Here is a 27,788-nt window from a genome sequence, read left to right on the forward strand (position 1 = left end):
TACCTACTGCCACAACAAATCATGTTTGACTGACAAAATAGACTTCACTACATGGATGATTAAGTCTGAATAAAAACATTATGTATGTGTCCACAACAACTTGTAGGGGGGATCCAATTAAATTATATATGACCACAGTAGGAGTTTTAACTCGTGGCTATACTGAAAGTATATGTAATCCTTATCCATGGATCCAAGAAATGTCACTGTAGGCTATAGTTTACACATTATAGGGTTATCGGGTTATCACATTAAAATGAGTGCAATTTTATAAGATAACCACTAGCCATGATATATATATTCACAGCATAAAGTGCAAACGAAAAAAATAAATAGGAAAAAAAAATAACCGGTGTCATTTCCAAGTTGACCATTGGGACATGTTGATATGTTGATCATTTGAGGGGGAGAAAGGAAAAAGTGAAATTGACAGTATGATGATTGTAAAAAGCGCACTAAAAGGGGCGACGGTCCTCTCCGCTCCAGTGAAGTAGGGATGTCTACAGTGAAGAGAAGAAGAAGAAGAAGGGGGAGGGTACCACTTTGTCACAGGCTGCTATGTAGATTAACCTTTCAATTAGTTGTTATCAGGTCCCCTCTGTCTCCGGCGTAGAGAGCTTTCAGCGTTTCGTTTTTTTAGGGATCAAATACAAAACCCAAATCGGAATGGATATGTGTTCAATGATCGTCGACGTGTTTCAATCATCAACCTAAATAATGAAGAAGGAGTATCCGCGGGGGGAAAAAAAACTTGAAGAGGTAAAAAAAAGAAAAGAAAGAAACTAAACCAGCAAATATTTACGGTAGCGTGTGCCTTTTTTTTCTCGCTCTCTCCCTCTTCTCTCCAACACTTACTAGTTCCATGTTCATCCTTGCATGTGAAACTTGCGTAATTTGTTTTGCCTCCTCGATCATCATCGCCCACGGCAGCGGCACGCACGTACACAGCACTACATCTTAATGCAAACGATGTTTCCTAATCGAATCTGCAAAACGAGAATCATGGATCCGAGCTGAGAAATATAGAGCAAGAAAACTGTAGCGATGCATTATTGAGGGACACGGGGAGAAGGCTACTCTCCCCAAATAGTCATGGAACTTCTTTCCCCCCCTATAGTCTGATCATGTCCCCATTTTCCCCTCCGGTGTTCATTATTTTCTCATCGGACATATTTGGTAGTTATTAATGCTGATAGATCGGGGGGTGGGGGTCATGTCATCATTCTTATTATTGCATTGCCTTTTTTTTACCAATTCCAATGGGTTTTGAATGATCGTTTCTGCAAGCATTGAGTCAGTGTGCAGAAAGAGAGCCCACTTTTTCTTAACACTACTCTACTACAGAGGCAAGGTGTCTTTTTTGTATCGTGCCATTTTATCCCGGGTGGTGCTGTAGCGACTAGCGTGTATATAAATGTTAACATGCTGAAGTGTAGAACCGCTAGTCTCAGCGGTGCTGGACTGCATGGTGGCAAATAGGCTACAACGGGAATGCTACGATCGAGAAGAAAGCTTATTCACATTATGATTTGACAGTAGTAGTAGTAGAAATAAATTGTGCTTGTGAATGTGGGGTGGTAAATTGGAAATAACGTGCCGCTGCTTTAAATCAGCGGTACCAGCCTTTTTGCAGGGTTTTATGCAAACAAAATGATGGATTTAACAAACAACCAATTAAAGTCTAAAACGATCCGAATCACTTTCAAGTGTAACCAACTGTTTCAAGGAGGAATTCTCCTAGTAAAGGTGGGCTGGCGTCAATAACGCCTTGCCCAAACGCAAGATCGGTGGCTTTTCCCAAAGAAATCAAGCAAGTGCTATTACACTAACGAATTCCACCATAGTTATGTTCCATAATAACTTGGTAATAGTCCCCCCCGGGGCGTTGCGCGCCGTGCGTGCACGCGAGTCCAAACATCCAGAGAGAGCAGCGATAAAAAGGTAAATGATATCAATTCATTATACCGAGGCACCTTAAGAGGGCGGGTCGATGGAGTTGAAGTGACAGATCTCGCAGCCAGCCAGTGCGGTGCCTTCCAGAGTGCGTGATGCTCATGCCTAGAGATTGACATGTGCTCCATCAAACCAGCGATCGGATCTGGTCTTTTACAGCCAATATTGAAGTTGCTGGGGGGAGGGCACATTAGCGCAGAGGTACGGTTTAATGAGACTCCATTGGATTGTAATCAGCGTCATGTCGGATTTCATGTAAACTGCAACATTGTAACAAAATGGCGACTGTGTTTAGGTGACATCAGTAACACTCACTCCGTTGCAATGTTGCACTGACTGTGACCGACCGTGCAACATTGTGTCATTGATCCTGTCCTGTGGCAACTCAACGGATTATTCAACAACTCTATAGGTCGGTAGCTCCGTAGTTTTAGTTGTTGATGTATTTGCTGCTTGGTTGGTCGGTTGGTCGCGGTGTCCGCCGTTGAGGCGGAGAAGGGTTCGTGTCGACAGTGTCACTAGTACAGGACATAAACATGCCTCTTCGGCAGCTGTCAGAAAAGTGAGCATTGATCGTAATATGCAGCTGTCATTAGCGCCGTGGCGCTGATCATGTTGTCATTACTATAGCAGACCCCCGAGCTGTCAAAGACAAGTCGCCCGCTAAACTAACAACTCTAAACTTTATTATTATTATTATAGCCCGATCAATGTCTGTCTGTTGTTGTATTTTTAGACGATGTATAAATCTTAAAACAACATAAGCCTATCTATGAGAGATTTACCTGACGGTGACATTAGCTCATGTGTTGTTGCGAATGATGTTACATTTTAAGATCATGCTGTTACGTGTGCAAACTAAGACCACTCATCTTGTGGATCATGCTACTAAAAGACCATTTACAGTGATTATGCTCCTAAAAGACAGTTTACAGTGTTACAACGCTCTTAAAGTACCCAGTTAACTGTCACAGTTGGTACTAGTAGTAGCCTACTTCTTTCACAAAACATTGTATTCGAAATAAGACGTCACGTCAGGCATGTTTAGTCTGTGGGTGGATTATGCCTGGTATCCGACTATGGATTAAGTCACTCTAATTTCCTTTTAATAGCACCCAAGTCTACTACACCTGCATCTGCTTCTATCCATCTGTTTCTCATGTTTGGGCCTAATCAAAACAAAGCACTGGATTCCATCCATTAGGTTAGCCACCCATATGCACTTCTAGGCTAGTTTAAGGAATCACAGCAGAGCAGAATCAATCCAGGATCACAAATTATTAAGATAAACACCCACCCAGCCAGTACTAGTACTGTTACTGTTTACTTCTGATGTGCACAACAACACTGGCTAAGTGAAAACATGTGGACATGTGTTTATTTCTTTGACCGTTTTCTTTCCTTTTTCTCCCCTTTTTTTTGTAGGTAAATTTGGAACCTGAATAAATCATGCTCCAGGTGATTTGGTGACTATCGTTGTGGATTTTACCAGTGCTGCGGTTTTGTGAAGCTCCATATGTGACCTAGCTGGCCAGGATCGAAGAGAGAGAGAGAGAGAGAGCTCCTCGCTGGAACGCAGGGTTGGAACATAACTTTTTGACCTCGTCGCCGAAGATGTGGATGTACCTCTTGTTCAACAACAACAGAAAAGGAGAATCTGTATGGATCACCTTTTCGTGAGTCTAATTGTTCAACCATGGTAAAACTTGCAAACCCTCTGTACACGGAGTGGATTCTCGAAGCAATACAGAAGATCAAGAGGCAAAAGCAGAGGCCCTCGGAGGAGAGGATCTGCCATGCCGTGTCCACGTCACATGGCCTGGACAAGAGGACCGTCCTGGAACAGTTGGAATTAAGCGTTCACGATGGCTCTATTCTCAAAGTCTCCAACAAGGGGAGCGCGTCGTACAAAGACCCGGGGAATCCGGGGAGGTGCGGAGGTTCGCTCCCGCCCGCTAACCTGCCTAGTGTGCCATCATCGAAGGGATCTATGTGGAATTCAAGCGATCTGCGCCATATCGATTGGAATAAACTCCTAAAAAGGGCCATCGAGGGCCTGGACGACAACCACGGCTCGTCGCTGAAGAACATCGAGAGGTACCTGAGGAACCAGGTGGACCTCTCGGACGTCGTGGAGAACCCTGCCTTTCGGCAGAGGTTGCGGCTCGCCGCCAAGCGGTCCGTGAACAACGGCCGGCTGCTAAAGAACGGCCCTCGGTACAAGCTCAACCATGGAAGTATGGAGGGAAGGTGCTCTAGGTGTCCAAGTGCTTCCCCGTTGGTCCTGTCGTCTGTGACGCTGCTACCCCACGAGAGAGACCAGGTAGACTTCACAGTTGAATTAACGTGACTATATTCACATGGTGGCAATGGGCTATATCAGTGGTTTTCAACCAGTGGTCCGGGGACCACCAGTGGTCCCTGAGGGTGATCCACGTGGTCCCCAGCTAAATGATGGAGAGTTGGTAACCAAATGGACTGACAGGAAATAAGGAGAGAGATGGGGGGGGGGGGGAGGGGGAAGACACGCGGCAAAGGCCGTCGGGAGTCGAACCCGCGACACGCCGTGAGGCTGGCGCAGCAGCCTAGGTGCCCAGACGGTTGAGCTAACCGTCCGGGCCACCAAATGGACCCTTAGAGATCTTTAACTCTAAGTGTAAACACTCTCTTACACTCTAGTGTAAAATGAGACTGGTCTCATTTTACACTCTCAAGAGTTCAATTATTGTTAAACTTCTGCATTACCTAATCTCTCCTAATGGTACCAACATCAATACAGCATGGAATTAGCCCTTCACTAAGTCCCTCCCCAACCCATCCTTGTCCAATAGGCACGTTAGCAGTGAAGAAAGCTTGACCTGCATAGCAACCGTTGCTAAACTATTTGGATTGGCATTGGACAATTGCTTTTTGGGGTGGGATTTAGTGAAGGGCTAATTGACAAAATGTTATCCAACGACAAGAAAATATTCAACGTTTTGGGTCCGAGAGGCAAAATCTCATCAAGTGGTGGTCCGTGGCTCAAATGCTGACTAAATAATGGGCCTTGATACAAACAGGGTTGAAATCCCCTGGGCTATATGCACACAACACCGTTTTGGAAACAACGTGAGCCCCTTCCCTACTTCACAGGTGAAGGCTCTGTTCCATTCTGGTCAAACAGAGTCAGGGTGCTGCTATGGTGCATGTTGGCTCACTGGAAACACTCTGCTACACCAGTGGGTCTCAAAGTGTCCTTGAGTGGGTTCCAAATGGCCCCGTATGGGTGTGTACAGGTCCCATTTGGTTCCATTTGTGCAATCTTAAGAGTTATGGGGGTCCTTGAAAATAAAGTTTGAGAACCACTGCCCACTAAATGGAACAGAGCCATAAATTGGTATCATCGGTAACACCTAGCAAAAAGCGGCCCGGAAGTAGGAAGAGTTATTCTGTGTGCATAGAGCCTATTGGAGGAAGTAGGAAGAGTTATTCTGTGTGCATAGAGCCTATTGGAGGAAGTAGGAAGAGTTATTCTGTGTGCATAGAGCCTATTGGAGGAAGTAGGAAGAGTTATTCTGTGTGCATAGAGTCTATTAGAGGAAGTAGGAAGAGTTATTCTGTGTCCATATAGCCTATTAGAGGAAGTAGGAAGAGTTATTATGTGTGCATAGAGTCTATTAGAGGAAGTAGGAAGAGTTATTCTGTGTGCATATAGCCTATTAGAGGAAGTAGGAAGAGTTATTATGTGTGCATAGAGCCTATTAGAGGAAGTAGGAAGAGTTATTCTATGTGCATAGAGCCCATTGGCTATATTCACATGGTGGCAATTTTGCACTTACGCAGTTTACGTCGTCATGTTTGGTGATGGCACTCTGCATTCTCATATCCACATTACCGGGTCTCCTCATCATGTTACTGCAGCTGTTTTTTCCACTACTGTAGTTTCATGTATTGATAATGAGTCCGAAATAGGCCAGAAGTCAAGCAGAAGATGGGTTGCAGTCAGTTTAGGCTACATGCCTACTACTACGCACGCAGTGCAAACACCTGCTGCAGGTTAATTTAATCCTGAGTTTACAAACATTGACCCAAAAATCCCTAAACGGTCTATTCTAACATTTAAGCTAGTTCAAAATATCGACTATCAGGATATCAGTAAAGGCTGCCTCCATCGATCGATATATAGATAGATATATATATACACACGCACGCACCCACTCGCACGCGCACACACACACACTGGTAAGTCCCAGGAAGAGGAGAGCAGAGAGATGGTAGTGAAACTAAAGCTAGCCCCCTGCCACTCTCAAAGCCCACATTGGGACGATTTCTTTGGCTTAACTTGCTGTAGTTTGGTTGTATGCATTGTATCAATAATCGTATCGTATCATGATACGTATCACATTGTGACTCTCTGTATTGGCATATTATGTATCATTAAGGTGTCAATACCCAGGCCTAGATCTTCAGTTGAGGCCACATACACACTTATGCTGCCTGTGACTCAGATGCCAGAGAGGGGGGAGAAAAGAAAGTGGCAAGAAACTTCATCTGCATTGTTTTCTGCTGACATTTGTACTTAAAGAGCATTTTGCTTTGCAGAGATTGTGTCTCCATCACCGGTACTCCACGGTAATCATCTCCACAATGACGGCAGTTTTGTACTTGGCTTGACAATTTGAAGGCTACTATTAAGTGTGCAGGGGAAGTGTTGTGGGGCAAGAATCTTCCCCCTGTGGCCTTAAAATGTGACTTGGAGAGAACATGCTGCCTGAATTATATACTTGGTTCCCGACCATGATCTCGCACACCAAAAATGGTGTGTATACAAGCCCCACATACAGCGCGTTGTGCTGCGACGTGTTGTGAGCTTGTAGATCTTCTATTTTCGGTTTGCGACACTGGCGTGTAACTTAAGTATAAATCACGTGTCGAACAGACACTAGCTTGTTTTGTTGTTAAATCTTTTGTAGATTGTGGAGGTAAAAGCGTGGTCGCCTAATAGTTTTGGTGTTTGGAAATAAATGATGCATCTGAAAAACGCTGTGGGTGCGTACAGAGCGGTACAGATCAGCCGTCGCTCGACAAACCCTCCGGTTTCACTGTGAATAATCAGGAAATGACACCTTGACACTGCAGCCACAACTGTGACTGTGTCCTGCGGTCAGGACCAACACTGAAACTGAGAAGTGCAGTAGAGACGCAGTGTCCTCCTGCAATGGTTCTCAGCACTGAAGCAGCAGAGGCCCCAATGTTTCCATTCGGTGCAAATGTTTTGATTTTTTTGATTTTCTTTTTTGCACTCTGCTTGATGACGTCACCAAGCCTAGTTCAGGTCTGCGGTTGACCTCGGAGGATGAGACGTCTCATGTCTTCTTCACGCGGTTCTCAGAGCATAAACTTGTGTGTGTGTGTCGAGAATTAGACATACTTTGCAGGGGGGTAGGGGTTTGGTGGGGTGCTGTCTTGGTACAGAGTTTATTAGATTCTGAAGAGAGTCTGGCAGGAACAAAGGCAAGGAATGAGTTTTTTTTCCTTCCTTGCCTGTGTTATGCAACCACTTCATCTCTCTCTCTCTCTCACTTGCTCTTGCTCTCTCACTTGCTCTCTCTCACATGCGCTCTCTCTCTCTCTCTCTCTCTCTCTCTCTCTCTCTCTCTCTCTCTCTCTCTCTCTCTCTCTCTCTCTCTCACTTGCTCTCTCTCTCCATGCGTTCTCTAACAGCAGTGTTCTAACTGAACAGGACCCCACCCCCTCACTCAGGACAGTCTGCTCCTTTCAGGCAGAGTGTAATTTCCTGTAATGTCCTTCATTTGGAATTCTCTAAGTGAATCAGTAACATCTCAGCTGTGTTTGTTTCACTTTAACGAACGTAACTTTTTTGGGGGGAGGTGGGGAAAGATGGATACTCATACCACAGTGACATCCTCTGTTAATTTATCCCAGAGTGTGTGTAAAAAAAAAAAAAGGATCCATTTGGGGACGTTTTCTCACTCTCTGAGTTAAATAACATTGAGGATTTTACTGTGCCCAATTGCCCATCAATACTTTTAACGTTTTCAATTCATATTTCCAGCAATTTAATCACCAGTTCAGACTAATTTACCCCCTGGTGGAAGGAAATCCCCTTGTGGACTTTTTGGATTAGACATCACTGTCATCTAGACCTATATTATAAAAATGTGCCTATCAACCGTGAGCATTTAATCTGTACTGTGCACGCACAGCACTTGCTAGCAGCAATTTCAGCTTCTGTTCAAACTCTCTGCACAGAATTAGTTCTTTTGTATCTGTTAACTGTACGTGGTGTAGGTTGGCTCACAGCAATATTCTCTCTGGTGAGTTCAGTTCATTCTTGTCGTATTAAATATGACATACAAATATGAGGTACAAGCACACAACTTGATGAATGGCAATCCGCAGTGACACATTTCTCCTAGTAGGAATTCCCACAGTGCCTTGGGTCAATAAATCCCAGATCAAGAGTCTGTCTGGCAGTGAGCTGAACCGCTTCATCTCCTGCAGAATAGAGATGTACCGGTTAGCATTTCTTCGGCCTTCCCAATACCGGTTCCGATAGCCATAGCTTGCGTATAGGTCCATACAGAGTACCGATCCGATACCACTGCCATTGTGTAATTTTAAATCACACTTGTGTGAAGTGAGCGGCACCCACTGTGGCTGCCACATGACCAGTGGTGTTTCTTGGAATTACATTTTGGGAGGGCAAGTCTGTGTCGTGTCACCGGACACCCGCAGATATCATTGATCCTGGTGATGCACGGTTATAGATTCACGGTCGAGAAAACTTGGGATTGCCATCACGCGTACCAGTGGGACATGTCTCGCGTACCAGTGTTTGGGAACCTCTGGTCGATGAGAGTGCAGCCTCATTGAGGGGGCAGAAAACAGCGCTCAAGTGCAGGTCATGCAGTGCTGGAGAGTGACAAGGTGGAGTTTTAAATGATGAGAGCGGAGCAGATATCAGTAATTTTAGGCATGTGCAACGTGACAACTGTTTAATGTATTGTACAGTGACAACTAAAGTCTCTGTAATATTTATGTTGTACTATTTCTAAAAAATGATCTAAAATAAAGGGATTTAAGATCATTACTTTTCGTGCCGGCATGTTTTCAGGCACCTCAGTAGACCTTTTCCAGGCAAAAACTACATCATTTTGCGGGTCCTTGACCGGCCATTTTAAATCCGGAAGTAAGAGCACGACCTGTCTGTAGCTACATCGGGGGATCGACTAGCATAACAGATCACAACATGCTAACCGGAGCTTTGCGGCAGCCTTTTAGTGGCATCCTAAATTCATACTTTTTCTCATGTCACCAAATCTGAGGGTCAATTCCGAGATAAACCATGCTGAAGATCGCAGCCAGTATGGGATTCTATGGAGCACGGATTTTCATTACTTTTGGTTCTCGACCGTTCCAACATGGTGGCCGGTCCCCTTGTCGTCGGGGCCCGTATACGGGAGGCCTAAGTACAGTATGACTGTTAAACGTTCAAACGCGCGGATGGCATAAGAGTGTGGAGTTTTATTAACTGTTTTTGGACGTGTATGGCTGTTGCCTGAGTCCAGTGCATTCTGTCCAGGACTTTGTAACTATTCTGCTCCCCATGGCCACCCTGATAGCCGCACGGAGCCGCCATTGGACTGGCCCCATGAAGTGAACGGAGATTCTCGTAACTCCTTCAAAGGCTCTGGTTGCCATCATGACGTCACGAGTGGGGGCCTGTTTTTTGAGGGGCGCACACAGACACTTTGTGTGTGTGTGTGTGTGTGTACCACGGAATGTGATGATTTGATTGGTTGAGCACGGAATGTGATGATGTATGATGATAAGAGCGCCCCTCACTTCACACAAGTGTGATTTGTTTTAATTTGAGGGCCGCATGAATAAGGCAAACGTCCTGTCTGAAAGCCAGATGTTGAAGGGGCCCCTCAAAAATCACACTTGTGTGAAGTGAGGGGGCCTTGTTAGCATTTTTGAGGGGCGCCGCTAGCCCCTCCTATGCCCAGCTTTCCGGGTTTGTGTAAAACATTGGCTTGTGATTGGCTGATCATCCCATAGCGATGACTTTATTGGCTGAGCAAAGTACAAGATAAAAGTGAGGACGCAAATTGTGATTGGCCAGAATGAGATGATGTATGAATGATAAGAGCACCCCTCACTTCACAAGGGTGTGATTTGTATGTGTCCGATACCGATTCCGGTTCTGTTTATCGATTCCGGTTCCCTATTTCGGTTCCAAAATGGTATAAAATAACTGAGGTCAAATGTTTATTTAACAACATTTTTTTAAGCCTTAGTCAATATTTAAGACATGTAATGAATAGAGTAACATCATCTAATTTTTTCAACAGTTGAGCCATTAGTGTATAATACAGTGCGCTGCATGTTTTCTTTTTTTTAATATGTATTCTGTATTTACATGTAGGCCTATACGTTTTCTAGTATCAAACGTTTTATTTATTTACGGTATTTACTTGAGCGAGCGCGCGCACACGCGCGCGTGCATGCGTGCACACACACACACACACACACACAGCGAGATAAACTGACGCCGTGTGGACAGGACTTCCCTAGTAGACAGACAGACAGGTGCTAATGTTGCTACTAGTAGCACTTGCTGCTGGGGTTGACTGGCGAGTCCCAGTGTGTCTATGGTGACCACCCAGTCGCGAAATTAGAACCTCTGTCCTGCATGACTGTCCCACACAAACAGAACAATATCCCGCAAATCAAGTCAGAATCAGAAACGCTGTTTTTTTGCAGAGCCCTGGTAGCAGGGCGCCAACGGCTGAGTGTAACTGCGTGTCTAGGAACCGATATTTGTATGGGTACCTGTTAGTCACCATGTTGTTATCGGTTCCTACTTGGAACCGAGTACCCAATCCTACGCACAATATGGCGTCACGGAGGGGGCACGCACAATTCGCCATAGTAAAAAGTCCATAGACTTGGCTGCCACAAGAGTCGCTTGACGTCACAGGGAGCACACAAGGCCGAGAGAGAGAGAGAGAGACAGACTGTTATGGGGGTCCTTGAAATGTAAAATGTTTGAGAACCACCACATCTAGGAATAAATAAGAATTCCATTAATAGTTGTCGCTACAAGGTAATAAAACAATAATGTAAAAGGTACAGTAAGGGTATAAAACGGTAGTGCAACAAAATAATTGACTTTAAATGACGTGTAATCATGTGATAGAACTAAAATACATCGCATGGATGCACCTGGGACGTATCCTCAGTGATGTATCCCAAGGTCATTGGGGTTTCGGGTCTGTCGAAACATCATACCCCTCACTCAGGCGGCCCACAATCCGTTGGAACTACTCCGGAACTACTCTGCCGGGACTGGGAGGTACGTTTCTGGCGCGTGGAAGGACTAGGCTCTGTGGTTTTACTCCTGTCCGGGCCCCTCCTACGCCTCACCAATTCCTGCTCTCACCAGGTCCAGGACCTGTGCGTTGCACCAGAGTCCCAGCGCCAGACACATTCAGGAGTGGTGGATTCTCAGCCGCAATGGTTCCGCAGGCTCCACCTGAGCAATGGTGGTCCTGCAGGCGCCGCTTGCGGCTTGATTGGCCCTCATAAAGGCCTCACTGAGGGTTTGTTGGGTTTCCTCCTCATGGCAGACACAGGCTGGGGTGCCAACCCATACTGCTCCCGGGTGCCGTCTACATTCCGGCTCTCACCCGTCTCTCCGGTGGTCACCAGACTATTCCTGGTTGTCACGTAGTCTATTCCTATGAGTCACTATAAATAGAATAACTAGAACTAAAAAAACATTGCATGGATGCACCTGGGACGTATCCTCAGTGATGTATCCCAAATAAATTTCATCGGAATGGCATATTACTGATATACCGAAGCCAGCGTTTTAGGTAGTATCGGCAGCTTTTCCGATACTTCTATCGGTTATCGGAATGACTCCACTGCAATATCGTAACCATAACAGTGAGGGGGCCCTGTATTATTCTGCTGCCTCAGTGCAGCATTATTGGACATATTTGAATTAATCTCAATTTGGTCTTTCATGTCAAATTTGCAATTGGATTTGGATTATATCGGCAATTAAATCAAATGGTGTGCAATCAAGAGCAAAAAAAAACCCAGATTGGCTTATGCACTCACAGCCAGATCAGCAGAGAGAGAGAGAGAGGGAGCCAGAGTTTGATTCAGGTATACAGCCCTGGAAAACACATTTGTACTCTTTCAGAGTGAAATTAAAACACTTGAGAGCCACTGGTATAATAACTGTATAGCAGACGCCCACAAACCAGCTCTGGCAGTGTGATTCAAATTCGGTTCCAGAAATGGTTCCAAATGCGATGGAATCCAGTAGTAAGCAGGGATTGTCATTGTTGAAAATCACATCAACATATTTTGAGATGCACATGTGTGTTGAATCCAACAGGTCCCAACTCCCATCACAGCAGCACTTAGGCAATGTTTTTTATGTCGGACGGTATACCTATTCATGGCTGCAAGAGCAGTAATCACACAGTAAAATCCATTCCTGAGGGTTCGTTTTTAACTCTGTGTCCGTTCAAAATGGACCCGAAAGGGTCCATTTGTACACACCGTTTAGCTCCCGGGTTAAACGAACACTCTGCATTTCACAGCGCAGCTCCTAATGCTTCTACCCACTCTCAAATATTGACCTAGCAGGTTGGAAAATAGAGTAATCATTGATGTGGCAGTAAACTGCATTCGTTCTCTCACCGTATCAATCAATTGATACAACCGCCGGGAACAGTGACCAAATTCCCGCTGTATCCTTGGCTGTATGTTTTCTACAAGGGTGGGGGGGGGTTATTTGGACCAGCGGCTTTTTAGCCCAGGACCCAAACTAGTGAAAATAGCAGATCTACAAGCTCGCAAATTCGCAATGTGTTGTGAGCTTGTAGATCGGCTATTTTCACTACCTCTTTTCTTCTAATTTATGGAATTTCTTAGATTTTTCTCTTATTTATTTCTTCATAATCATAACTAAAACCCAAGTGTAGGAAACCAAAAATTAGGGGACCCATAACAATGTGTCCAAGCAACCCACAGATGGGTCCCGACCCAGTGTTGGGAACCAGGGATTTGGGACGGTGTGACAGGTTGAAACGTTGGCCCCCTTGTTGTCACGTCCCCGCTTGACGGAGTAAAAACAAAGGACCTCTCTGATTGCATCTCGCGGGTCAGGGGTCGGTCAGGGCCAGTGGAGAGATTCGGAGGTCAAACATTTGTTTGCGGTGAGTCAGGATGTTGATCTGCCTCGTAGAAACCGGAGACTAATTATGTGGGCTTTCCCCAGAGTGGCTTTCCACCCCCCCCCCCCCCCCCCCCCCCCCCGGTCAATTGATGAGTCCTCTGTGCATAAACCGATGATGATGAGGTGGGTTTATTTATGGTCACATTCTCAATCGCTGTGAATGTTTGTTTCCTCCTGGCGTTATTGGAGGAGGAGGTGGCCGCTCTGCTTGATGCTCCTCAAGAGGCCTCTTATTAGGTTTAGAGGTGCTTCATATGAAAGCCATTTGCTTAAGACGAAGCGCTGTCTCACGGTGATTCCAGTCGGAGATTGCCTGGGATTTGATGGGCTAGTATATTGGTGTATATTACCCAGTGCACATTCTTGCCTACTGTTTTTCCTAAAGCCTGCCTCTCTTGGTTCCTAGTGATCAATGGGGGAAATCCTATTTAAACCCCGAGCTTATATTTTGACTACTTTTGAACTTAACTCTTAAACCTTTTAAACGGATGCTGGTTTTGAGATACGAAGCGGATGATCTACTATGGGTGAATCCGTGCATTGACAACGAGAACATGTTTTCTTATGGAGGTAATTTGATTACGTGCTGGTTAATCCTTCCAAACTGCAGTCTGAGCTTTAAGAATTGGATTAAGTCCTTAATCCATTGATACCTGGAACGCATCCATGTCACGTTAGCGTTAGCGTTTTAAACATTATGTTATAATTTAGCTATTGAAAAATAGCAGATCTACAAGCTCATAGCGCGCCACCGAGTGGCGCGCTATGAACTTGTAGGTCTGCTATTTTTGAAAAATCGTTAAAATGTGCCTCAAATCTTTCCGAAAATTGTCATGATTTAGAAAACTTTTTTTTTTTAAATTTCGACGTCAGGCCTGAATGGGTTAAAGTATGATTACTAAGATCACTTCCCCATTCAGATGTAATGGATAGAAGGAGGATCTGCTACGCACTACGGACGAGGCATGTTTAACTATTCATCTGTAATCTGTGTGAGAACTCGAGTCAAACCATCTTGTCATTGACTGGGCTTATGTTCCTAGGGCTGTCTGTCTCCTGCTTCAGTATCTCAACCACCAACATGCCTGCAGTGATCTCCAGTCCAAACCACAGTTCACTGACAACCGCAGTGGCCTAAAACAGACATTGCTCGTAGCAGTACAAGACCAGGCCAGGATCCGTCGACAGTTTTCTAAAATGTTTTCCTCTTTGTTTGTGTTCCCGCCTCAGTTACGAGTCGACCCCATCCCGATATGCAGTTTCACTTTCTGTCTGGGAACAAAAGAGTCAAATCGGGACAAACGTCCGGAGGAGCTGCTGTCCTGTGCAGACTGTGGGAGCAGTGGTAAGTTTGCCTGGAGTATGGCTGCACCAGATACAATGACAGGGAAGTCCTCCTGAGCCCAGCCCTCTACATAACAATGTACTCCAGCCCAAACAAGGTTGGGAATATGTTTGCGAGGCTCAGGAAAGGAGGTCTTAAACCGCCCCGGTACAAGGTCAAACTGGAATGTGTGAATGTACGGTTTAAACATAGTGTGGCACTGCACCTCGGGAATAGAAGTAGCAACTCTCCGTGGTGCTGGGCCAGATGCCATATCCTTGATGCATATTATTTTGTTCTTGGGTGTAAAGTTTTCTCCTTGTGGGATTTATGGAAAGGACATTGTTGAAATTGAGTAGTGGAGGGGGCCCCCCCAAATTGCTCACAATCTACGATTGGCTAAAGAAAGGCAGATGCTACCTAAGTGGCTATTTAGAATGTTAAAATCCCCCACGTCAATTTCATCCAATTGGTCTTATGGATCCTACCACCCAGAGTGGATCAAAGATCAACCATTTGCAGCCACAGATTTGTGGCATTTCTCTCTCTGTTCCTTTTGTTCCAGACAGAATTGCTAACCCCCCGTAAAATTACCTCTCCTATGGAGTCATTTGTGTTGTGAACAATTATTTTTAAATGCCGTAAGGAATTGTTCTCCCGGTGACATTTTTATAGCTCAAATTTGACTAAGTAGCGGTGAGGTGGTTTTCATTAACCGCTCGTAGTGTACACAAATTGTGCTCTCACTGTAAAACAGCTGTTTTACAACCATGAGAGGGAGCCGGGTGAGGGAGAAGGCGAGCTTTTACATGACTTTCATGGATCGGCTTCCATTAGACTGAGTGCCGCTACTGTTTCTGCCTCATTAAGATCAAATTATCTGTAATTAGCCGCTCAGATGTTTGATCATACTGTTTTTAGACACAGCTTGTGGAACCCCCAAAAAAAGAGTGTGTGTGTGTGTGTCCCGGACACACAGGCCTACTGCTGTTGATGATGCAATATGTTAATATTTAACCTTCATGTGCGAACCTAACGGGAAGGCCGTCTGTCTCTGCTCTCTCTGTGACTGTGGTACTCTTTAAGAGATGCTATGAACGTGTATCGCTAATGTGCCTTTTTAATTGCTCCTGAAGGGCATCCGTCATGTCTGAAGTTCTCCCCTGAGCTAACCTCAAATGTGAAGAGATTACGATGGCAGTGTATTGAATGCAAAACCTGCAGCTCCTGTCGAATACAGGGCAAAAATGCAGTAAGTATTGTATTGTATTCTTTTAAAAAAGTTGTGTTTTATTTTCTGTATTTTCTGCTGCCAAGTTTGCTGTTTGCTTGAAGGCAGAGCCCCCCCCCCGGTGTGAGTCCCGAAGGAGTTGTCGATTATTCCTCAGATTTGTAAAGGTTCTCTTGTGTACAATTGGGTGTCTTTTCTTTTCTTTTCCCTCTAAAGACATTCAATGAAACAGAGGGTGTTGTATGCATGTATACATCAGGGATATTCCCAACACTCGCCTGCTCTTCCCTTTCAGGATGAGATGCTGTTCTGTGATTCGTGTGATCGGGGCTTTCACATGGAATGCTGTGACCCACCACTTTCAAGAATGCCAAAAGGTGAGGTGTTTACACTGTCTGACTCCGGAGTGTTCCCTCCCTCCTGTCAATTCAAAGCCCTTTTTTTTTTTTCTCTTTATAGAAGGCCTTTTGGGGCTGTCACTCAGCACAATGAGGCAGCAATGGCTTATTAGGAGCTTTGCATGCATATCAAATTATTCCAGTATCCCTAGGGAGGTCTGCTATCTCAGGATTACAGTACAGGCCCCACAGCTAGGCTTGTAATGATTGCACACAGAGTAGGACAGTGGTTTTCAACCTCTTTTGAGCTCTGGACCACCAGCGTATTTCCGAACAATCCTCACCTCCCAACAACATATATACAACAGCATATATAACGTTCTTTCTACCTTATTGAAATAACAATATTTCACATGATTTTAAAGCAGCAAAGTTGTGTGCCCGTGTCTCATACCAAACATTGCTGATGAAGTTCACAGTGCAGTGAGTTCTGAACTTTCGGTCGCCCGTCATTATTTCATTTCAAGCTTATTTCCCACACTAAGAGTTCCTAAAATGTTATTTGGATTTTTGATACATTTAACAAAGGGTGAAATATAGATTTGTAAACATTTTAAATCATTTTCAAATTGATAAAATAATATTGCCAGCCCCCATGGGCCACTAGTGGTCTGTGGACCCACTGGTTGAGAATCAGTGTAGTAACATTTGGCAGGCAATTCATACAAGTCACATAGCTTTGCTCGAAACAAGCTGACACGAAGTCTATTTCAGTGGACAGTGAATTGACCCAATGTTTTTCTTATGGATTTTCCTTTTGTGCTGAGTAATTGATTGTCATTGTGAGTGGGAGGTATTCTTGCCAGCCTGTGGTATAGAAGGAAATGTCTCAAATGAATATATGTCCTCGGAATTGATGAACCCGCCTAACCGATGCTTCCTGTTAACTTGGACGCCCTCCAGGAACCTGGATCTGCCAAGTCTGCAGGCCGAAGGAGAACGGGAAGAAATTGCTGCACAGGAAGGCCGATGAAATCAAACGACGATATGCAAGGCCTATTGGAAGGCCCAGGAATAAGCTCAAACAAAGAATGTAAGCTTGCCACCAATCAAAAATGATGACTTGGCTTATTTATGATAATTAATGAATGTTTATTACGAACAACCTCCCAGTGTCGTGGCCAGCAGTTCTGCCACTTTTTTATTTTTTTATTTATAAAGAAATATATATATATATATATATATATATATATATATATATATATATATATGTGTGTGTGTATTTGAATTCCTCGTTTCCTTCTCATGGGACAGAATTAATCGCGCGCCCCTTCTTCTCCGCAGGTGTGTAAGCGGCGATGGCGGCTCCATGCTAGCACTTGGAGGAAGGGGGTCACCTGGTAGGGGTCAAAAGATTACCGTCTGTTCCACACCTTCATCTGGTCATGCTGCATCTGTGAAGGACGCCAGAGACAGAGTGTTGGCTGACACCACCACCTCCACCACCCCCACCTCCACTCCCCCCCTCACGCCCACCTCCTCCACCACCCCAGCTACACTCGCCGTTAACAAGAAAACCAAAGGGCTAATCGACGGGCTTTCCAAATTCTTTACCCCCTCCCCTGTCGGCCGTAGGTCGCGAGCCGTTTCCTTAGAGTCGCCCTCCTCCGGGCAGCCGTGCTCCGGGGACGACGACCTGCCGAAACAGTCCAAGGGTCCGCCGTCGGTCGCCTCCGATACGGAAGACGCTCAGGCGCTAGCCGCCGCCATCCCTGCCCCTCCCTGTGCACTTCCACCCCCTCCCACGTTGCCGGGACTTAGCCCCCCCTCGCAGGTGTCCAACGGCTCTACTTCTGCTAACTCCCCCCAGAGCTCTTCCAGCCAGTCTAGTGTTCCCTCCCTGAGTAGTCTCTGCAATAGCAACCAGCTAAAGGGACTCTTTGATGGACTCTCCCACATATTCACCACTCAGGGACAATCGCGGAAAAAGGGCCTGCCTTGCTACGCTCCGCCCAAGCGTGCGCACCGCAAGCAGGACTCGTCGTCCTGCGTGTCCAAAATGTGCCCCCAGCGCCTTGGAAGCAAAGATGTTAATAAAAATAGGTTACTGTCTCGCTCGACATCTCCCGGGCCGGGGCGACCCAGAGGACATCCCTTTAAGGCGGCCAGCCATTTCAAACGTAACCCCTTCCTTAGAAATCACAGGACGCTAGGCAGGCTGAGGTATAGAGTGAGCCCTCAGAAGGCAGCCCCCCCCTCGACAGGAAAGGGACTCTTGACAGACGGACGAATTAAGCCAGAGCACGACCATGGTAAGCACGGCTCCGAGCTCCAAGCAAAACCTGCGTCTCCACAGTTGTAATCTTTTTTTTTTCTTTTTTTAATTTTTAACCCAAGGCTTGCCGATCGCAATTTTTTTTTGTGTTCTTACTCCCAGATTCGAGCTAATGTTTTCTTTTGAGAGAAGCTCATTGTTGGCACCCTCAGCATTTTAACAGTTCTTCTTACTAATCTTATGCCACCTCCTTTTTGAATTCATTTATAGCTTCCTTAACAACGATATTTCGTTGGCGTCTTCTTTTTTTTTTTGTTTTTGACTTGGCTGCGGAATCCACGTGGCTTCCATCCTCCTGCCCGTCGGCTTTTGTCATAGTGCATGGCCCACTAACACCCCCCCCCCCCCCCCCCCCAACCCCACCCCCCTCATGCTGCTCCTTGCTCTGTCCTTGACCCCCCGCTGCAGTTCTACGCCCATTGTGAACCCCGCCTAGTAGCGACCGTAGTCACATCAGCACTCTTCCACCCATTCCACCCCCTCTCTCTCTCTCTCACAAGCAGCATCACCACTCGGCATCACCTCCAACGGTCATTAGGACACACGCAGCCCAGTGACTCACCCACCAGGGTTGAGTCGCCATGATTATAGCCACACGAACCCAATAATAACCCTTTCATTTGGCTGACTTTCACAGGGTACACTACTCACACAGTCCTGTCGAAATCAAAAATGTTATCCATGTTTTAAAGCGATTCTGTTTGAGCAACACTGTGCATTAGGTACCACTAACGATATAGGTCAAGTGGCACATTTCCATAAATATTTTAATGACTCATCACTTCTACATGTAATGGCTTTGTTTATTTCCTCCGTTTTGTTTTTTATTTGGGTGATGTGTAAAGTTGCGGTGTCGATGCATTTCATGAAACAACTGCTTGCCTTCCAAACATCGGCTGCTTCTCATGTCTACACCAGCTTTTTCCCCTTTCAGCACACCTTGTTTTTAATTTATGGGAAACTGTCTTGGTGGATGACTAAGCACATGGAAGCGGTTATGCAATTAGAGTGATTTAGTTTCACTTCATTGCATTAGGGATTCTCACATAAACATGCAAAGATGATACATTATGAGATTCCTCCGAGACACGGCCTCAAACCGACTCGGCAGCAACAATACTCGCCGCCTATGTACTGTACGAACGCGCCACATTAGCATAGAATCAATTTAACCCGCTAAAACCGGGAAAGCATCTCGATCATTATTTTATACTTTGGTTATAAAAAATAATAGCAGATATACAAGCTCATAGCATGCAACTTTGTGCATCGCTATGAGCTTGTAGATCTGATATTTTTGAAAAACCATGAAAATTTGAATATATATAGTAAACATTTTTAAGCACATAATAGCCTAATTTTGTCGGTCCTTTACATGAAAAAGTTTGAGAAGCACTGATATAGCGACATACACTTTTCAGAAGGATTTAGAAGACTTTTATTTTCTTGGCCTCAGGTCTTAATGGGTTAAACGGGGTTCCTTCAGCTAGAGTGAGCTCAAACAGAATGCTGTTGATGCTGCTGTGTCTGCTTTACTGTTTTTATTTTGTTTTTTGTTTTTGCTTTATTTTTATGTTTTGTCAAATACAAGACACAATACAACAAATCAAATGACATGAAAAGTAAGCTTAACACTACTTACAAAAAGAAAAAGCAAGGAGACACATGGTTGGGACGGATGACCAACAGAATAAAGCAGGCATAGTTATGAGTATCAGTGAAAGATGCACGGTTGCACCATAGCAGCCAGATATACAGAACATAATACTCAACTATACTGTCAAGCACTGCCAGGAATGGCATCCACATTTTTTGGGGGGGAACTTAGCTTGTGTATTCTGTCCGTCATGACGGATTTGTTCCAGCTTGGTGTTAGTGTTGTTTTGACGTCGATGTTGTGTGTGTGTGTGTCTGTGTGTCACAGGCTGTGGCGGAGAGCTGCACTGCGTGAAGCAGGAGGCCCAGGCTGGCTTCGTGGCCATGTCCAGGGAGCACGTCATGGACGAAGATGTCAAGACGTTCACGCGTGTCCAGGCGCTTTCTGCACAGGTGAGAGAGAAGCTCCACCTAGTGGGGGGGGGGGGGGGGTGGATGTGAAGACGTTTGATTGATTGATTGAATACTTTTATTGGCAGAAATGTAAACCGCACAGTACAGTACAGTCAAACACTTGGTCCAAAAGAATATCACAGAAAAAAGTCCTTGTGGTCTTGTTTCCTTTCAGGTCCTGGGTATTCAATTCATAATCATGACATGGAAAAATAACCTAAAAATTCAAATCGTCAAAAGTAATAATAAGATTATGTACAGGTTGGGGCAAAAAAAGAAGGGTTATAATAAAGAGGTGGGGGGTAGTCACTTGACTAAGGGAGGAGCAACCTTTTCCTCTCCCTTTGGCCTGCTGAAAGGTGGATTTTCAGGCCTGTTTTAAAGGATGCCAGTGATTTGCATTTGTTTGAGGGAGGAGGTACCAGATCGTCGTTCTCGTTTCCTCTGGTATTGTGGCTGTGGGTGACGCTCACTCCTTTTTAGGTAGTTATAGTCAGGTATGCTGTTTTCTACCCGGAGCCAACCTAGACTATCAAAAGAAAATGGGTTCCAAAAAGATGGGTCATGGGCCGGGAAGTAGTTGAATTAGTTTGTTTTGGGAGGTTTGTGGAGTAAAAAAGTACAATATTTGCCTCTGAGGTGTAGTGGAGTAGAAGTAAAAGTATTAAATTGGAAATACATTCAAAATTTGAATGACCTTTTTATTTTTTATTTTTTTGGTATTCAGACAGCCAGCAATGGGTAGAACGCTCCCAAAAAAATGTAGTCTCTGTGACACATCTAGGGGCCGCAATCTGCATTCAAAGATTTTCCTAGAAGCTTTGTCATTGGTCGATTTGCCTGTCTGCTTCCTGATTGGTTAGTCACTGCGACCGGGTTTTTTTCGACCAATGACAAAGCTTCTAGGAACATCTTTGAATGCAGATTGCGGCCCCTAGATGTGTCACAGAGACTACATTCTTTTTGGGAGCGTTCTACCCATTGCTGGCTGTCTGAATACCAAAAGAATAAAAAGGTCATTAATATTTTGACATATTATTGCTTATAGCAGCTTTAAATGTACTTTGTTACTTTATACCACTGCTCATCACTGCCACTGATGAGGAGTCTGCCCGAAGAGGCCGGCCTGGATGTTGATCCTTTTGCTTTGGTCCAATCCCTTTTGCAGAGAACGGGATCTCAGATGAACAACGGTGACTCGACGCGATACCCTTCAGTCATCGAGTTTGGAAAATACGAGATTCAGACGTGGTACTCTTCCCCTTACCCACCCGAATATTCAAGGTAAAGAGTTCTAAGTTAAAGACCGCTTATAAAAAAATATACTGTGTCTTTATATCTCTTTTGTTTTGTATAGTGTGTTGTTTTTTTTGGGGTGGAACGTTTTATACTGCGTTGAGGTGGTCGGGGGAATCTCACAAATGTCTGTCTCGTCTCTTGTCAGATTGCAAAAGCTTTATCTGTGCGAGTTCTGTCTGAAGTACATGAGGAGCAAGAACATCCTCCAGAGACACGCGAAGAAGTGCGGCTGGTTCCACCCGCCGGCCAACGAGATCTACCGAAAGGATGACCTCTCCGTGTTTGAGGTCAGCCGCCCTTCACGGCAATAAAGCAATAACTGTCCGCTGCATGAGAGGCCACTGAATCGGTACCGGGGAGGCGGTCGAAAATATACAACAGTTTAGTTTTTTAACGATGTCGTCTTTGCGCTTTCTCATCCCGCGTTTAGGTTGATGGAAATGTCAGCAAGCTCTTCTGCCAAAACCTCTGCCTGTTAGCCAAGCTTTTCCTGGATCACAAGACCTTGTATTATGACGTGGAGCCTTTCCTCTTCTACATACTTACAAAGAATGACGAGAAGGGCTGTCATCTTGTGGGTTACTTCTCCAAGGTAAGGATGAAATGACAGAGCGATTATATGGGGAAATGTAGAAAATGCCCGCTCATAATTTGTGAAACGCTGATAGTGATACAGAGAAGCCTTGCTGTAATTCGCCTTTTTCTCCCATTTTATATTTTGTATTTGTTTTTTGGGATCCTGATTTGAATGCTTTCACAATGGGGGGGGGGGGGGGGGGGGGTGTGTGTGTGTGCTCACTTGTACTTATGTGTGTGTGCTTTAGACAAGGACAATGGCAGGTGCAATAAATTGCCAGCTTCAGCAGAACTCTGACATACTTGATCTGTTTCTCCATTCCCCCAGGAAAAGCTTTGCCAGCAGAAGTACAATGTCTCGTGCATAATGATCATGCCTCAGTACCAAAGGCAGGGATTTGGAAGGTTCCTTATTGATTTCAGTAAGTTCCTTAATGCATTTAAAGAACACCCCAAACTGATTTCTTCTTTTCTCTCTCCTGCTTGATCTTTTCCACTGTTGAGAAGGAATTCCAGATTAAGGGGGTGAATTTATGCCTCGTGGCAAGGTGCTTTTATGCGGTTGGGGCTTTGAAATGGCTAAATCAAGAGCGTTTATGTACAACGCTTAACCCATTTTGACCTGAGATCAGATTCTAAAAATGTCTTCTACATCCTGACAGTTTTCTGAAAAAAGCTATGTTTCTATGTCAGTCGTTCTTCGATTTTTCAAAAAATAGCAGACCTACAAGCTCGTAGCGCGCCACTCGGTGGCGCGCTATGAGCTTGTAGATCTGCTATTTTTCAATAGCTAAAGCATAACATAATGCTAACACCAAAAGGGGTTCCCGCCCAAAATGGGTTAAGCAATCAAGTATGATTAAGAATGAAGACGCATTAGGCTCTTTATGCATACATTAGTGTTTGATGGCCATAAGTATTGGCCTCGGTGCAGCCTCGAGGGGTCTCTTATTGAAAAGACCCCTCCCCCCCTGCATCCCGATGAGGCTTTGAGGTTGGTTCTGGTTTCGGTGTTTTAGTCGTGCAAAATGCAACCCATGTAATATTTAAGACCTTGTGGTCACTTATGAAAACAAGCGCTGCCTTGAGTGGGTTTCTGTGTTTAGGCAGTGGATTTGACCAGTTTTGTTATCATAGCACTTTGTATTAGTTCAAGGGTTTTTCTCTTTGCCAAGGCTGTGTGAGAGAGCGAGAGAGAGAGAGAGAGAGAGATACAAAAAAAAGAGCGAGGGGAGGGCGAGCTGTAATGGAGCATTTGATTTCCTGTTCACTTTGGGAGCCATTGAGACAGAGATGCGCGAGGATCTGCGATATTGAGAGTGTGCTGATAACAAAGACAAGGGATTAAGGGAGATTGAACACAGCTGAGTTCTGAGCTCCTCGAAAGGCTTTATTGGAAAATGTAGCTTTGGAGCTGGAAGTTGTTTAGATTAAGATTTTCTGTTCTATTGGATTGCATTAGAGGAACACTTTTTGTCTCAGGTAGCCACAACAGGAGAGCATTAGCTGTTGGCATTGTGGAGTGACGTTCCTCCCTTTTTCAATTGTAATTCACAGTGTGGCTCTTATGGTGTTGTTTGCTAGGTAGTCGTAATACGTGCGTGAAGCGGCGCGTAAATGCAACTTCTTTTGTGACTAAAACATTTGAATATTTTATCGCGCTAGTGTTATGTTATTATTGGCTCCTCTCCGCAGCTTTTGGTAATGAATATTGTCATGATTACTGAAATATTACGCATTCAGTGTTTGGTGATTAGATTTGCTTGTTTGGTTTTCTCTGCAGCGGGTGCACATTAAAATGCATTAATTAATTTCATGCTGCTCATAATGGATGACCCTTGACAGGACCGCTATAAAACTAATTACACAGATACCTTTTTACTATTAGTTTCTCCTCTACACCCCCCGCCTCCCCTTCATTATCTCTCCTAAGTACTGCCTCTTGTGAACAGTGACATCCAGCTGCTACTCACCATCATTTTGTTCTGTAGCTTTGTTTCCTAACCCCCCCCCCAAACAGACACACACACTCACTCACACACACACACACACACTCACTCAACCTCTTTTGTTGCCCTTGCCAGCGTGTATCTTAGCATCTGACAGAGGTTGAAGGACAGGGGAAGTGATTGCCTCACCTCCCTTTTTATACAATTTGAAGGTGAAAATGGAGCAAAGCTCCCAGTCTTCCTTCCATGTCACCTCTTCATATGAATATGTAATTCATTCAACGGAATGAGGGAAAATTGAATCACACTCTCAACTAACGCAGCGGCCTTGGGGCTTGACTGAAGCGTGTTTTGTTTTTTGTTTTTTTTAAATGCGTTTTTATTTATTTATCTATTTTAGGTTACCTCCTCACCAGACATGAAGGACAAGCGGGCTCCCCGGAGAAGCCGCTGTCAGATCTGGGTCGCTTATCCTACCTGGCGTATTGGAAAAGTGTCATCGTGGAGTACCTTCATACGCACGATGCAGATAAACACATCAGCGTGAAAGGAATAAGCAGGGCCACTGGGATGTGTCCGCACGACATCGCCGCTACCCTCCAACAGCTCGGCATGATTGACAGACAGGATGGCAGGTCAGTCTTGTTCTGAAACCGCTGTCATCGTCGTCGTCCCCCTCCCCACCACTACCAGCCCTGCGCTGGGCTGGGCTGGGCTGGGCTGCCTCCATGACACGTGCCGTCTGACTTATCCAGGCCAGCGGGTATTTTTAACAGCATATCCATTAATGCCGCTGAATATTGACAGAAGTAAGTCAGGTTAAGCACCCCAAGGACATGGAGCCACCTGCTCTCTCCCAAAGAGAGTTTTTCTTGACGGTCGAATTTAACCGAGTACCACCCACCCACCCTCGTGTGTGTGTGTGTGTGTGTGTGTGTGTGTGTGTGTGTGTGTGTGTGTGTGTGTGTGTGTGTGTGTGTGTGTGTGTGTGTGTGTGTGTGTGTGTGTGTGTGTGTGTGTGTGTGTGTGTGTGTGTGTGTGTGTGTGTGTGTGTGTGTGTGTGTGTGTGTGTGTGTGTGTGTGTGTGTGTGTGTGTGTGTGCACTGACTGGCTCATGGAGGCAGGCTGTGTATTACACAACGGGTCGTTTCGAGGAAGCAATCTAATTGAGTTGAAACAGCCATCTAGACGTGCCTCAAACGAGCATGATGGAACGCCTAATCAAAACGTAAAAAATCAGCTGTGCCGAGTGTCGCTGCTCTCCCAGAGAGGGTTGCTAGGCTAGCGATTTTCTAGGGAAATCTTCTGCCGTAGTGGCTACATCTGTCATAAAAAGAATGTTGTTTTTTTTGCGGATATCTTAATAATGAAATTGAGTTGACGACTGTAACTGTTGTATAATAGCAATATTACACTTGAGTGTCGTGATTTACCTTCATTATTGGCACTTCTGCGCTGCCTACGGAACTCGCCTATGGGCTCGTTCCTGCAGCAATGCAGTAAGTAAGCCTTGCAGAGCCATGAGGCCCATAGGGGCCGGAGCCTATCTCCTGTTGCATAGGGCGGGAGCCTATCTCCTGTTGCATAGGACAGGAGCCTATCTCCTGTTGCATAGGGCAGGAGCCTATCTCCTGTTGCATAGGGCAGGAGCCTATCTCCTGTTGCATAGGACAGGAGCCTATCTCCTGTTGCATAGGGCAGGAGCCTATCTCCTGTTGCATAGGACAGGAGCCTGTCTCCTGTTGTATAGGACAGGAGCCTATCTCCTGTTGCATAGGACAGGAGCCTGTCTCCTGTTGCATAGGACAGGAGCCTATCTCCTGTTGCATAGGACGGGAGCCTATCTCCTGTTGCATAGGACGGGAGCCTATCTTGTTGCATAGGACAGGAGCCTATCTTGTTGCATAGGACGGGAGCCTATCTCCTGTTGCATAGGACGGGAGCCTATCTTGTTGTATAGGACAGGAGCCTATCTTGTTGTATAGGACAGGAGCCTATCTCCTGTTGTATAGGACAGGAGCCTATCTTGTTGTATAGGACAGGAGCCTATCTTGTTGTATAGGACAGGAGCCTATCTCCTGTTGCATAGGACAGGAGCCTATCTCCTGTTGCATAGGACGGGAGCCTATCTTGTTGTATAGGACAGGAGCCTATCCTGTTGCATAGGACAGGAGCCTATCCTGTTGCATAGGATAGGGGCCTATCTCCTGTTGCATAGGACAGGAGCCTATCTCCTGTTGCATAGGACAGGAGCCTATCTCCTGTTGTATAGGACAAGGGCCTATCTCCTGTTGCATAGGACAGGAGCCTATCCTGTTGCATAGGACGGGAGCCTATCTCTTGTTGTATAGGACAGGAGCCTATCTCCTGTTTCTGTAGCGTGAGGCCGCTTGATGTCCGAGTAACACCCCCTGGACATGACGCTAGTATGTCGCAGCAACGCAGGCGTGCCATTGATGACGGTAAAGCACACGCTCCCCCTCGTGTAATATTGTGTAATTGACCTCCTCCTCCTCCGTCTCCTCCAGGGTGGTGGTGATCCGACGGGACCGGTTGATCCAGAGGCACATGGAGAAGCTGAGGGCCAGGCCGCGTCCCAACGAGGTGGACCCGGACGCCCTCCGCTGGACCCCCGCTACCGCTCTCAATGCTGCCCTGTCCGAAGAGGAGAGGGAGGCGGAGATGGATGTATGTACACACACCCCCTCAACAACCCCCTGTAATCAGTGGCTGCTACTGCCTGTCGATAACCACTTAAATAATCCCTGTACTTGATGTTGACCCCATAGAACCTATAAAAAGTGGTCCGTATTCCCATGGGACCTATACAAAGATGACCATATTCCCATGGGACCTCTACAAAGATTACCGTATCCCCATGGGACCTCTACAAAGTTGGCTGTATTCCCATGGGACCTCTACAAGTTGGCTGTATTCCCATGGGACCTCTACAAAGATTACCGTATTCCCATGGGACCTCTACAAAGTTGGCTGTATTCCCATCGGCTATAATTTATATTTTAGCCAAAAAATTGCTGATCTACAAGCTCACAACGTGACTCGTTGTGAGCTTGTAGTTCTATCTATGGTTCTAAGTGTTTACGTCAAGGCGCGGTATGATGCCGTGTCACTGGCTTTCGTGTAAACGACAGCCAGTGATGCTGCTGTTGCTATTATAAATATTATGCGATTGTTTTGATTGGGCCGGCCGGGGAGCTCCAATAGAGGCTGTTCATAATGGGCACAGCGTTCCCACCGTCAGTAGGCATTTAATGTTGTGCAAAATTGCCCTAAATCAGTTTCACTGCATAATTGATGGCACTAAATATTCCATGAAATGCAATCGTACCACGGTTGCTTAACGGGGGGGAAGTGTTTTTCCTCCTTGGCGGCGGCGGCCCGGTGATTGCCCAATCAAGAGCGTGTTCTTATTATCAGGAGAGAGAGACCTGTGGCGATCCATTTGTCATG

At 45.5% G+C, this 27,788-nt stretch overlaps 1 protein-coding gene across 4 annotated transcripts in view; it reads left to right on the plus strand.

Annotated features, from left to right (window-relative positions):
- Positions 1-535: 535 nt before the first annotated feature.
- The window catches only part of kat6b (K(lysine) acetyltransferase 6B), a 34,129-nt gene continuing 6,876 nt past the window's right edge, over positions 536-27,788 (plus strand). Inside the window, exons 1-14 of one of the 4 annotated variants that reach the window (XM_079491842.1) lie at positions 536-803; positions 3,379-4,276; positions 14,447-14,561; positions 15,677-15,792; positions 16,067-16,148; positions 17,073-17,202; positions 17,454-18,421; positions 20,369-20,493; positions 21,662-21,777; positions 21,938-22,079; positions 22,223-22,384; positions 22,697-22,790; positions 24,718-24,952; positions 26,846-27,005. In XM_079491842.1, coding sequence (XP_079347968.1) covers positions 3,650-4,276; positions 14,447-14,561; positions 15,677-15,792; positions 16,067-16,148; positions 17,073-17,202; positions 17,454-18,421; positions 20,369-20,493; positions 21,662-21,777; positions 21,938-22,079; positions 22,223-22,384; positions 22,697-22,790; positions 24,718-24,952; positions 26,846-27,005 — 3,072 coding nt within the window. In that variant the 5' untranslated portion in view covers positions 536-803; positions 3,379-3,649. Of the gene's footprint in view, positions 804-2,195; positions 2,366-3,378; positions 4,277-14,446; positions 14,562-15,676; positions 15,793-16,066; positions 16,149-17,072; positions 17,203-17,453; positions 18,422-20,368; positions 20,494-21,661; positions 21,778-21,937; positions 22,080-22,222; positions 22,385-22,696; positions 22,791-24,717; positions 24,953-26,845; positions 27,006-27,788 lie in introns of those variants that run through there. The other 3 variants (XM_079491840.1, XM_079491843.1, XM_079491841.1) reach the window with 3 other exon arrangements.

The sequence above is a fragment of the Electrona antarctica genome (genome assembly GCF_951216825.1).
Source record: "Electrona antarctica genome assembly, chromosome: 22".
NCBI classification, from domain to species: Eukaryota; Metazoa; Chordata; class Actinopteri; order Myctophiformes; family Myctophidae; genus Electrona; species Electrona antarctica.